At 32.3% G+C, this 12,456-nt stretch overlaps 3 protein-coding genes across 3 annotated transcripts; all 3 read left to right on the top strand.

The window, feature by feature from the left end:
- Positions 1-812: 812 nt before the first annotated feature.
- Positions 813-4,180, top strand: LOTGIDRAFT_171118 (hypothetical protein; the record flags this gene model as incomplete). Its single annotated transcript, XM_009046960.1, has 4 exons — positions 813-934; positions 1,951-2,218; positions 3,210-3,356; positions 4,082-4,180. The coding sequence occupies 4 exons, from the start codon at positions 813-815 to the stop codon at positions 4,178-4,180; spliced, it is 636 nt and encodes a 211-aa protein (XP_009045208.1).
- Positions 4,181-5,601: 1,421 nt separating this feature from the next.
- LOTGIDRAFT_171119 (hypothetical protein) lies at positions 5,602-6,248 on the top strand (the record flags this gene model as incomplete). The annotated part of the gene is made up of 1 exon (XM_009046961.1): positions 5,602-6,248. A coding segment is annotated over one exon (647 nt), but the record flags the coding sequence as incomplete, so codon positions are not given.
- Positions 6,249-8,477: 2,229 nt separating this feature from the next.
- Positions 8,478-10,179, top strand: LOTGIDRAFT_136730 (hypothetical protein; the record flags this gene model as incomplete). Its single annotated transcript, XM_009046962.1, has 2 exons — positions 8,478-8,920; positions 8,982-10,179. The coding sequence occupies 2 exons, from the start codon at positions 8,478-8,480 to the stop codon at positions 10,177-10,179; spliced, it is 1,641 nt and encodes a 546-aa protein (XP_009045210.1).
- Positions 10,180-12,456: the final 2,277 nt, after the last annotated feature.

A 12,456-nucleotide genomic window follows, 5' to 3' on the forward strand; every position in this document is an offset into this window, starting at 1 on the left:
TAAAGTTTGACTTAGAAATGTGGCATATCACATATTTTCTGCCACTTTTGCAATATTTCAATCATGCGAATTTAATTTTTAATTTTTTTTTCTTGAATAAAAATTGGTTTTCGTATTCTTGCATCATTTGCTAAATTCGATCATGAGAGATCACGTGACCATTTTAAACTGATTTGATTTTTTCGATTCAATTTAAAATTGTCTAGATCATCCAGTACCCTTAGTTTGTGTAAGAATATCAAATAGTTCTAATCTGTACGGTAAACGAACCGCACACATTGTGGGTTAATCTGATTTCAACGGTAGGGGTATAGAGTGTTAATCTATTTTATTCACTTGAACTGTGAACTGGACAAAAGAATTATTTGTTTAAAACGCCACGAGTTTGTATTTGTAATCTATAAACTACACGTACTTATATCGGAAAAATAACAAACGCATTAAGAGCTGAGATTAAGAAAGCACAGATCTTTAGGAGAGTATAAAAACGAGCCGTTCTTGGCTAGAGGTATCAGAATTCGTTTTGATTTCGAACTGCAAACATCGTTCACTACCTATTCAAGTCACACATTCTCTACAGAAATCACTATGGAATCAGAATACCAATTTTTCGAAGACTGTTATGCCTTAGAAAATAATTATAACAGTTAGTATTTAAAACAATTCTTCCCCACAATAAAAGTGCATATTTTTTTTATTATTTAGTTGTCCAATAGCTTCTCCGAAACCGTGAAATATTGTATTTATTTTATTTCGCAGGTCAACAACAGTATGGTGGTTACTCCCACTTGTCCACCCCAGACCCCAAAAGAATGTTATCCACTGGACAAAATGAATCGGTGGATAAAAATATCAAAATCAACCTCGAAAACCGAGATTTGTGGCAAAAATTTCACTCAATTGGCACAGAAATGATTATCACAAAGACTGGAAGGTAATTTCTATTTTTTATTAAAAGGCGCGTTGTTTATGAAAATAACTGTATAATAATAAGTTGTATTTGATATCTGACTATATCGGACAATTGGTTAGAATAATTATGTGAAAAATACATCAAAATCAACTTCCTGGGACAAATAATTCATTTCACAAAACACCTGAAATAATTAAAATTTTAGCTCTTCATTATTGATTCGAAGATGAGGATAAATTTCAAGGATGGTAACAGATGCTGAATATCAGTTTGTATTTAGATCCGGATTTTAAAAAAATATATCAAACATAAAAAGGATAAATCATCACGAAAATATGAATTCATTAGGTGTTATATTAATTAGATGAATGATTACACTGACACTTGCATAGAATCCAAATAAATACAAAATATTTTTCCTCATAATATGCATGCATTGTTTAATTGAAAGTTTTGTTGAAAATGATATCCGTATCCAAATTTTTTGAAAGATTATGAATTACTAAGCAGTATGTAACATCTTGTTTCCGTCGTAATTTTGTTCTCAAATTCTATTTTAAATTCATTAGTTTTGAATTTTTGGTTATTTGATCAGCTTGCCGCCTTTAGAATTACCCCACCTTTTTTGAATTTCAAAATCTAAGAAAACAAGCCTTCATTGATATAGTGTACTATTTCAATATCAATAGGGGCCCAGAAAAAGGTGTAAAATTTACATCAATAATAAAATTTTTGAATTATACTCAATTAACACCATAGTACTGGTATGTTAATATACTTCAATTATAGAAGCACACTTTATATTTATCTCCGTCTATATCTATCTATTGTTAAAGGAAATGACGTAATAATGGGTGACCTCCCCTACTTGTCGTCGCACCTGTCAGACTTTTGCACCTTTCTATTCTTACGGTTATATTTCAACATTTTCTAAATCAAAAATATTTTTTTAGAGTCTAGACTTTTCGGTTTCAACAAAAACAATTTTTAAGTGCAATTTTTCGATAACCAAAAACCATATTGTATTTGTTTTGCAGACGTATGTTTCCAGTAATTAAGTGTAGTTTAGAGGGATTAGACCCACATGCTAAATACATTCTACTCGTTGATTTGGTACCTGTTGATGACTGCCGATACAAATACCATAATTCAGAATGGGTTGTAACTGGTAAAGCTGAACCTCATATGCCAGGACGTTTGTACATTCACCCAGATTCACCTGCTTCTGGTGCCCATTGGATGAAGCAACCAGTACCATTTCATAAGCTCAAACTTACCAACAACAATCTCGATCAAAATGGACATGTAAGTTATTTTCTTAGAATTGGGAGCCAATCATTTAAATTTATTCCATTTCAAGTTTGCATCTTACAATTCAAAACTATTTCCTAATCCAGATACACAAAACTATTCATTAAATCTGCTGACATTGCTTGTATGATTTGAGAAATGACTCGGACATACTTAATAAGAATCGAAATTCATTTAAAGCTACTCCAGGGTTTAGCGTGAGGTCTGAAATCCCCAGGTGTCCTTCCGCAAGTAAAATAGATCGTAGTCGCCTTTATCATTGTCAAAGGCCATCAATAAACCTAGAATTGTTTCGTGAAAATATATTTATTCTTAAATAATATTTTGAGCAAACTATTAATTTTCATTAAATAACGATCGTGTTTTTGGGAGAAATAGTATGATAATTTGTTAAAAGGGGGCATATTGTATATTGTATTGAAGCTATCAATATTATGAACGCGTGCCATGGTCCCTAATGTACCACAGCGATGATGATACGGGCTGAATAACGGTTGTTACAAATTGTTGATTGGCGTAACATGTAATTGAAACTCCCAATGGGAAACAAGAAATTAGACTAGAAAAGTGTTTCTATTAAATTGTCTTGAAAGGGTTATTAAGAATCAATCTTAGTAATATTAAAGATATCTTTCTCTTGATTGCTTTCAACAATATTGTAGTTGTTGTCAATATTCGTTGAGCCCAGTTTTACGCAAATCATCGAAATTTTGGAAATAATGTTATTCTTTCCTACATTCGTCGTGGGCCATATTTCACTAATTCTATTTATTGTGTCTACATAAAAATCTAGAGATTAATAATTAAAAAGGCAAGTTACTCAAATGACCAAGACTACAAAAACATAAATTTGTGATAAATGGAATGCCATATGTCGATCGATGTGTGCCTCTTGGGGCCCATAATAAAACAGATCCTTGCTTTTGAAAATCTTCCACAAACGACGTCTTGATTTTGACTTTAAAATTATTTATTACATTTGCAGGTTATATTGAATTCTATGCACAAATATCAACCAAGAATTCATGTGGTACAAGCCAATGATATTTTCACTATGAGATGGAACACATTCAATACTTTTGCTTTCGAAGAAACTATCTTTATTGGTGTTACAGCTTATCAAAATGAACAGGTAAGGACAGTTTTTCAATTTGAAATTATTTTTTTTGCAAAAGTGAGCGTAATGATTTGAAAATTGTTGGCAACGTAGAATATTTCTATATTAACAATATAAAATTAGAAGTTAAAGTGTTAAAAATCTTCCAGACAATGTTCAAATGAATAAATATCAAATTCTTCGTTCGACTGAAATTGATCTTCTCAATGAGATTTTTTTCTGGTGAAATATGAATAAATGATAACATCCACACCTGTGTAACGACATTGAATGACGTAACGTGATTGAAGTGAAACATTGCATGCCCAACTCAATTGAAGCTCGTCTCTTCTTCTGAAGGCTTATATCTTTAGAATTTTCATTCTGTTTGATGCCTCTTTATTTAGAAATGAAGCAGTCAGGTCATTTAGCGATGATGATTTAGCTCTGGAAACAATGGCGAGAAATTTAGCAAAGTTAGCGTGCAAGTCATTATGACTAGCGTGATAAATGGCACTTAAGCATATACAGTCTGTATAGAAAGTGCGAATTTGGCTATTTTTCTTCCGTAACAGTTCTCATTTATAACAATAGTTATCGTACTGTCAACTCTAGTCTCTCGAGGACCAGCCAAAACGTGAATTTCTAATTTGAATTGCTGAACTAAGAATCACTGACTTTTAAATAGATTCGTATTCTTGTTACAAAGGTCATTCAATTCTTTCGCCATGGAATAATAAATTCATTTTTATTCGTTTCAGATTACTCAATTGAAAATTGACAACAATCCATTTGCTAAAGGTTTCCGTGATAATGGAATGGCAAGGAGGTCAGTATTGTATTTATTATTTTTAAATTAATTGTTTTCTTTTTTTGGTTCGCTTTCAATTCAATTCAGTAAGACTCCCATTTAGTGCCAAAAACATATTTTAAACTTTTGATAATTTGAATTTTAGGGATCATAGACTTAGTTTAAAGAGGCCCAACAGTCAAGATGATTGTAGCGATGAAAATAGAGGTAAGTTTGAAATCAGTGTTTGTTAAAAATGACGATAGCATCGTGACACCATATTCATTTCCTGGTGGAAGGACAAACAGGTATTTTAAATGACGACCGATCAATACCACTACGGTAGAAAATAGGGAAAATGTTTAGTTGTAAAGTGAAATTGGCTTCAACTTTTCTTTTCTCTTTCCCCATTTGTCTTAGCTCTTTAATTAAATTACACATCTGTTATTTCACTCTCTTGTCAAGCTTTTTCTTCAAATCCGATGTTTCTAAGCATTTTCCCACTTTAAGTGTAGAAGTTTTGGATTGAATTCTCGCTTAGTTCGTCAAATTAGGCGCATTTCATTCCTCGGCGATTTGAAATTTCACACCTTCTTGTCGTCGTTCGACCGATCTGCTATTGACTTGAAAGCCTCGTCTCATAGAGAGATGTGATTAAACTCTTTCCGTTGAAATATTAATGAAGACACATAATTAGATCAGAGAGTCGCTTCTTCCAATATTACTGTAAGTGTTCACACCTTGTGATAGATAACTCGATTAGTCTACTCAACCACACCTGGTATGGAATACTCGTACAGTGGTAGCTTGAAATCCTCCAACGTTACCAAAATGTTAAAGATCATTGCTTCATACAGTGGCCTCAATCGATATCAATGAAGTTTTAAATTGCTTTTTGTCTTTCTTTCTATGCTAAAATCAACTGAAAATTAGCCCGATTTTATTTCTGACACTTGCTCTTATAATATTGAGACATGGTAAATTATCTATTCATTTCAATAAACCAACGAATTAGCTAGTACTTAACACCGAGTAAATAAAATCTCTTGTTCCGCTTTGCTACCCTATTTGTGAAGAGTATCTGAAGCGGTGATTGTATTTGTCGTCACCTTCCAACAATGACCACCCACCGTTGACATATAAATTAGGCAACAATAGACGCGTGCCATTACATTATTAAGGCCTTTAATTACCCAAGTTCGTAATGACAGACAAACTATAGTCAAGTTAATTTGCGTCGTTTTCAAAACTCTTACGTGATGGCTTTAAACAATTGACAAATTATTGGAACATTTGGTGTTTGTTGTATCTGTGTATTGTCAAAGGTGTAAAACTTGTCTTCAAGTACAGCCGACACTAAATAGCTCTAGTAGAAACCACTGACTGATCTCGAACTTGTGCAAGAGGCTAATCAGTGACACTTGACTTCATTAGTAAATAAACAAGAAGATGTCTTCATGCAATAATGGTTAATCATCTTTTTCATTTCAGTTGAAAACCCAGCTAAAAGACTGAAGAGCTTAGATGAAGTCGATCAATCCACCATGAAACTGAAGACCACTGCTCACACATCACCAGTTACTCCAAAATCTGAACTTAACGACCCACTGACGGATTCTTCAGCAAGCTCTCCAACAGACGTCAGTGATAGTGATCTTTCATCATGCTTGAAATCAGACAGCATCTCGCCAATGGAAAAACCCAGAATTCATCACGATTCCAGTCCTGATCTACCAAACCCATGTCAGTTCGGAACCATGAAATCATACAACCAATGTATGCCAAACGACCAGTCTTACTACAACCACCATGCATCAGCAGTTAGCCGAGTACAGAGCAGTTCATTCCTTCCGGTCTCTTCAACTACCGGTGGTCTCTTACAACCAATGACAAGCAGTCTCTTCTCTATGAACTCGCAGATGCAACCATGCCGGTTATCAGGACAATCTAACGACTGCGCTCTACGACAACCTGGATTAGCATCACCATCACATGGCTATGGTATCAGAACGACACCACCACAACATCATCCATCTTTATCATCTTGCACCTACATGCAATCTGGTCAACCCTACACATCCCATCTCACTCCCAATATGCACATGATGAACATGAACTTCACAGGACCTATGGCTTGAACTTGAAGATTGGTCAGTTGAAATCGACTTAACTTATTTAATATGAACATCAAGTCGCGAAAGAGCCGGAGCTAGCCGCGTAGTGATACGCAAAGACTTTCTAATCTACGCAGGTGTGATTGGGCTAATCGGTGCTGACAAGTCTTTATGATTTGCTTATTAAAAGACAATTTATATTGAAAAGGCTAAAATGTGCAATTTATCTGTAATATATTAGATCTTATATAGTGACTTGACTATGCTGGACTAACTTGTACCTTGTTAAACTGGACTAAAAGGACTAATTGATGAAACGTGAACGGAAAAAATGACATGTTAGTGAAAAAAAGATATAAAAGATGTATATATAATTGTAAATATTATTTAATATCTATTGAAATCCAAAGTCTATCAAAAATCATTATTGAATCTCATTCCTATTTGTTTAATTCTGTATATTTTGCTTATATTTCTTGTTTTGTTTTCCATATAATTTACCTGTAATAAAGGTATTGAATTTACATCTTTATTTTTATCTCAGTCTCTTCTGAATATTCTGCTTTGAGCCAAGTAAATGGCTCGAAAAAAAAAAACATTAAAAGATAGCTTGACAGGCATGGTAATATAGGCCTACTAGCAGCTTTGATTTTGAATAAAAATATTTGGCAGTACAGTAACAATCACCAATATGAAATATTCAACCTTCAGCCATACATTTCTTTTGAACCTTTTAGGGCTGATACTGTATAATATTACCAAGATTCGTCAAAATTTGACAAGAATTGTGCCTTCTAAGAGTGCTTACAGACTAGAAATTGAATGCGTTTAAAGAACAAGGACAATAACACATACTAAATATATTTCGATTTTTTTCATTTTCTAAAGAGTTAATCCTTGGATGATAATTAACACTCAAAAGAAGTTTCGTCAAAATCCATCAAGAATTGTTCCCTCTAGAGTGTTTAAGAGCTAAAAGTTGAACGCGTTTTCAAGAACAAGGGCAATAACTCATACTAAATATTTTTCGATTATTATGATTTTCAATACTGTTCATCCTTGGGTGATTACTCACACTCACACTAAGTTTCATCTAAATCCGTCAAGCATGGTGCCTTATGGAGTGTTTACGAGTTAAAAATTGAACGTGTTTTTTTTAAAAACAAGGGCAATAACTCATACTAAACATTTTTCGATATTTCTGAGTATCGATAGGGTTCATCCTTGGAAGATAAACCTTTACACCAAGTTTCGTCAAAATCAGTCAATAATTGAACCTTCTAGAGTGTTTACAAGCTAAAATTGAATGCGTTTTCAAGAACAAGGGCAATACCTCTTACTAATTATTTTTCGATATTTTTGATTTTCAATAGGTTTTGTCCTTGGGTGATCGCAAATACTCACACCAAGTTTCATCAAAATTTGTTAAAAATTTTAACCTTCTAGAGTATTTACGAGCATTTCAGAAACAAGGGCAAAATATTTTTCGATTTTTCTAATTTTCAATAGGGTTCATCCTTAGGTGATTACAAACAATCGTACTAAGTTTTTTCAAACTCAGTCAAAAATTGTGCTCTCTTGAATGTTTACGAGTAAATGTGGACGGACTGACGGACGGAAAACAATATACGCCTCCATTTCATGTGGGCGTATTAAAACTACCTCTGGAATGATCAGGGTTGGCTTTAGGACTCATTTCATGTGTAGCTTCTTAGCTTTGTCGGCATGTGGATTTATAAATTACTAATTTCATAGGTAAATTTTTCAATCCAGTAATATGACCACCTGAACAGGACCTATACTTCTCTTAATGGGACATTACTTTATTTTTGTATATATATTGGTCAAACATTTTCTGCGCTCAAATTTACAAAACCTATACATTAAAGTTTAAAAACGTGGCCCTTAACTTATCAGAAAATTTTAACTAAAACAATAGATGTAAATGGCATATTTTAGAATCTTTTGGATAATGGAAATTTTAGGTTTAGGCCACACGCAAAATAGACAAAATAAACCAATTTTACGGTAGTAAATCAGTACATTGTAGGTAATTGTAAACTGTCCATTAAAGACGTGTATTGTGTGAACAGAGTTTAGGTTTCACTTATATCAACTTGATACAAGTGTATTAACGACCAATAAAATTTAATGAAAGGCATAAATTATTTGTCAGTATCAGTAAACACAACGATAAACCCAAGAAGGGAGAAGCAGTTTCAAAGGACTCACACGAAATTTTACTTTCTCGGAATGGTTCAAATCCCAGCTAATATCCTAGTCAAACAACTATCGATCTATGATATCCCAGTCAAACAACTATTGATCTATTATATCATAGTCAAACAACTATTGATCTATAATATCCTAGTCAAACAACTATTGATATATTATATCCTAGTCAAACAACTATTGATCTGTTATATCCTAGTTAAACAACTATTGATCTATAATATCCTAGTCAAACAACTATTGATATATTATATCCTAGTCAAACAACTATTTATCTATTATATCCTAGTCAAACAACTATTGATCTATTATATCCTAGTCAAACAACTATTGATCTATTATATCCTAGTCAAACAACTATTGATCTATTATATCCTAGTTAAACAACTATTGATCTATAATATCCTAGTAAAACAACTATTGATATATTATATCCTAGTCAAACAACGATCTATTATATCCTAGTCAAACAACTATTGAACTATCATATCCTAGTCAAACAACTATTTATCTATTATATCCTAGTCAAACAACTATTTTTTATTATATCCTAGTCAAACAACTATTGATCTATTATATCCTAGTCAAACAACTATTGATCTATAATATCCTAGTCAAACAACTATTGATCTATAATATCCTAGTCAAACAACTATTGAACTATTATATCCTAGTCAAACTACTATTGATATACTATATCCTAGTCAAACAACTATTGATATATTATATCCTAGTCAAACAACTATTGATCTATTATATCCTAGTCAAACAACTATTGATCTATTATATCCTAGTCAAACAACTATTGATCTATTATATCCTAGTCAAACAACTATTGATCTATTATATCCTAGTCAAACAACTATTTATCTATTATATCCTAGTCAAACAACTATTGATCTATTATATCCTAGTCAAACAACTATTGATCTATAATATCCTAGTCAAACAACTATTGATCTATAATATCCTAGTCAAACAACTATTGAACTATTATATCCTAGTCAAACAACTATTGATCTATAATATCCTAGTCAAACAACTATTGATCTATTATATCCTAGTCAAACACCTATTGATCTATTATATCCTAGTCAAACAACTATTGATCTATTATATCCAAGTCAAACAACTATTGATCTATTATATCATAGTCAAACAACTATTGATCTATTATATCCTAGTCAAACAACTATTGATATATTATATCCTAGTCAAACAACTATTGATCTATTATATCCTAGTCAAACAACTATTGATCTATTATATCCTAGTCAAACAACTATTGATCTATTATATCCTAGTCAAACAACTATTGAACTATTATATCCTAGTCAAACAACTATTGATCTATAATATCCTAGTCAAACAACTATTGATCTATAATATCCTAGTCAAACAACTATTGATCTATAATATCCTAGTCAAACAACTATTGATCTATCATATCCTAGTCAAACAACTATTGAACTATTATATCCTAGTCAAACAACTATTGAACTATTATATCCTAGTCAAACAACTATTGATCTATAATATCCTAGTCAAACAACTATTGATCTATAATATCCTAGTCAAACAACTATTGATCTATAATATCCTAGTCAAACAACTATTGATCTATTATATCCTAGTCAAACAACTATTGAACTATTATATTCAAACAACTATTGATCTATTATATCCTAGTCAAACAACTATTGATCTATTATATTCTAGTTAAACAACTATTGACCTATTATATCCTAGTCAAACAACTATTGATCTATAATATCCTAGTCAAACAACTATTTATCTAGTATATTCTAGTCAAACAAATAATGATCTAGTATATCTATCAAGTATGTGGTATACATGTACAAAACAAGTTTCAAAATCGGATCAATTAAATCTCTAGGTCTATTAAGTTTGGTACACAATTCGTCTATTAATATATAACACCAACTAATAAACGTAAACATGTATAGTCAAATTTTAATTTGACTCCACATCAAAGGCAGGTTTTATGTAAGACTCTACCACAGTCTCTCATATCAAATACTCTACTTGGCGATAGATGTTGCCTTGAATTTCTCCAATAAAAACTCCACAATAATAAAATAGATATGGTCATATTCTTATTATGACTATTTCCCTCTTCTCTTTTAATGATTTCTGTGTCAAATGACGGTGATAAAATGTGGTTTGCTCATGGGAGGCCTGGTAATCTGAAATTCCTTTATTATAGCATTCATTTTTAAAGCATGCTCCATGTCAACTTGGACAGTTACTTTCATCTGGTATCAGGTTTTTATTGAATTTTTAACACTGGGTGTTTTAGATTGTAGAATGAAGAGATAACGATAAGTCTACTTCAGAAATTCTTCCCAGAAGTCTTCTCGGAAATTGATTAGCAATCATGGTGAAAACTGGTCTGTCAGTTCTCAATACAACGTATTAGGTGTTTTAAAAGAGCTCTGTTAATTCAAGGTATATTACATGGTGATTTCTGCATCACTTTTGATACCGATATTAACACCCTCTGGTGTAATGTTCCTGTTGCTGTGATGGATTATACCTTGGTTATATTCTGTTTGCTTCTTGCAATGGTACCTATCGTCTTCGAAGGCTATAATCATCCTCACAATGGCAAGCTACATGACGAACTTTGTACTTATAATTTGATTGCAATAGCAACTTTTTTTAATCACGAACACAGCGATTTCAGCGGATTGTACGCCAGCAAATACAGCCAATCAGTGCCCTTGACAGAAAGGCTGATGAGGCCTGTCTATATTTTCCCACGATCCAATCAAATTGCTTCATTTAAAAACAAATAATATGACTAGCCGTTTCTTATCCTTGTAGGAATCGAACTTGGCGACGTTGTATGTTGATTTTAGAACCGTGATCTACATATAAAACTACTATACTTGATGTCAGATAGAGGATATTGACCGTCGGTCAATCAAGTAGCCTCATCGATCATGTCCAGCATATAGAGTCAAATCAACTAGTTATACAATTCTGCCTACAAATATGCCTCAGGTTGTGAAATGAAATGACAAGATTGTATGGCAACATAGGAACAAATTGTAGAAGGTTCATTTAAGGACATTAGTTTGAAATAGAAATATTAAAAAAAACCCTGATAACATTATTAAGCACTGTTTTGGCTACTTTATTATAACCTTTAAGACAGTCATGATTATGATTACAATGATGATGATTTAATGACATGATTTACATTTACAAACTTATGATAATTATGATCATGGTTTAAATGAAAAGATGTCAAGTATGTACATAATGTTAAAAATAGCTTGAAATCTCTGTACAACACAAAAGAAGATAGTTTGGATCATGTGAACCAGACCAAGACCCCCTAGCCAGGAATGAATTGGTGCTGGGGCTCAGATTTTGTACTCAAATAAATTAAGAGAATTTAAGGCCCAGAGAAATCAGTTCTGACAATTTTGAGGTGCCAAAAACATATCAAAATCTATATCTTTTTGATTTTATACAAATACACTGTAAATGAACTAATCTCTGCTGAACTGAAGAAGGTTTTGCTGGGGCTTAATTCTCACTTGCTAGGGCCCAGCCCAGGGATCCTACCGTAACGATAGGGCTAACAAGATCAAACCTATTATAAAAGGTTTGAGGTGGTTAAGGAAATGCAGGGTTTCATATGGGCAATCAGTGACAAACTGAACACAAACAGGACTTAAAATCTAGAAATCTTACATACATAAAAAGAATTAGCTATAATCTAATGAAAAGTAATAACAGAACAATAAGATGAATATAAAAATGATATACACAAAGTAAAATATGAACAACTTTGGTAAGCATAATAATGAATTTACAACATAAGCCTATGAATATACATCTTTACAATGTTAAGCTATTATGAACTTTGTCATATACAATGACTGCCACCTTTCTTGTATCACAGAATGCAGCTATTTGATTGAATTGTACACCAGCGAATAAAGCGAATAAACCAGAACCCTCGACA

The sequence above is a fragment of the Lottia gigantea genome (genome assembly GCF_000327385.1).
Source record: "Lottia gigantea unplaced genomic scaffold LOTGIsca_109, whole genome shotgun sequence".
Classification (NCBI taxonomy): domain Eukaryota; kingdom Metazoa; phylum Mollusca; class Gastropoda; family Lottiidae; genus Lottia; species Lottia gigantea.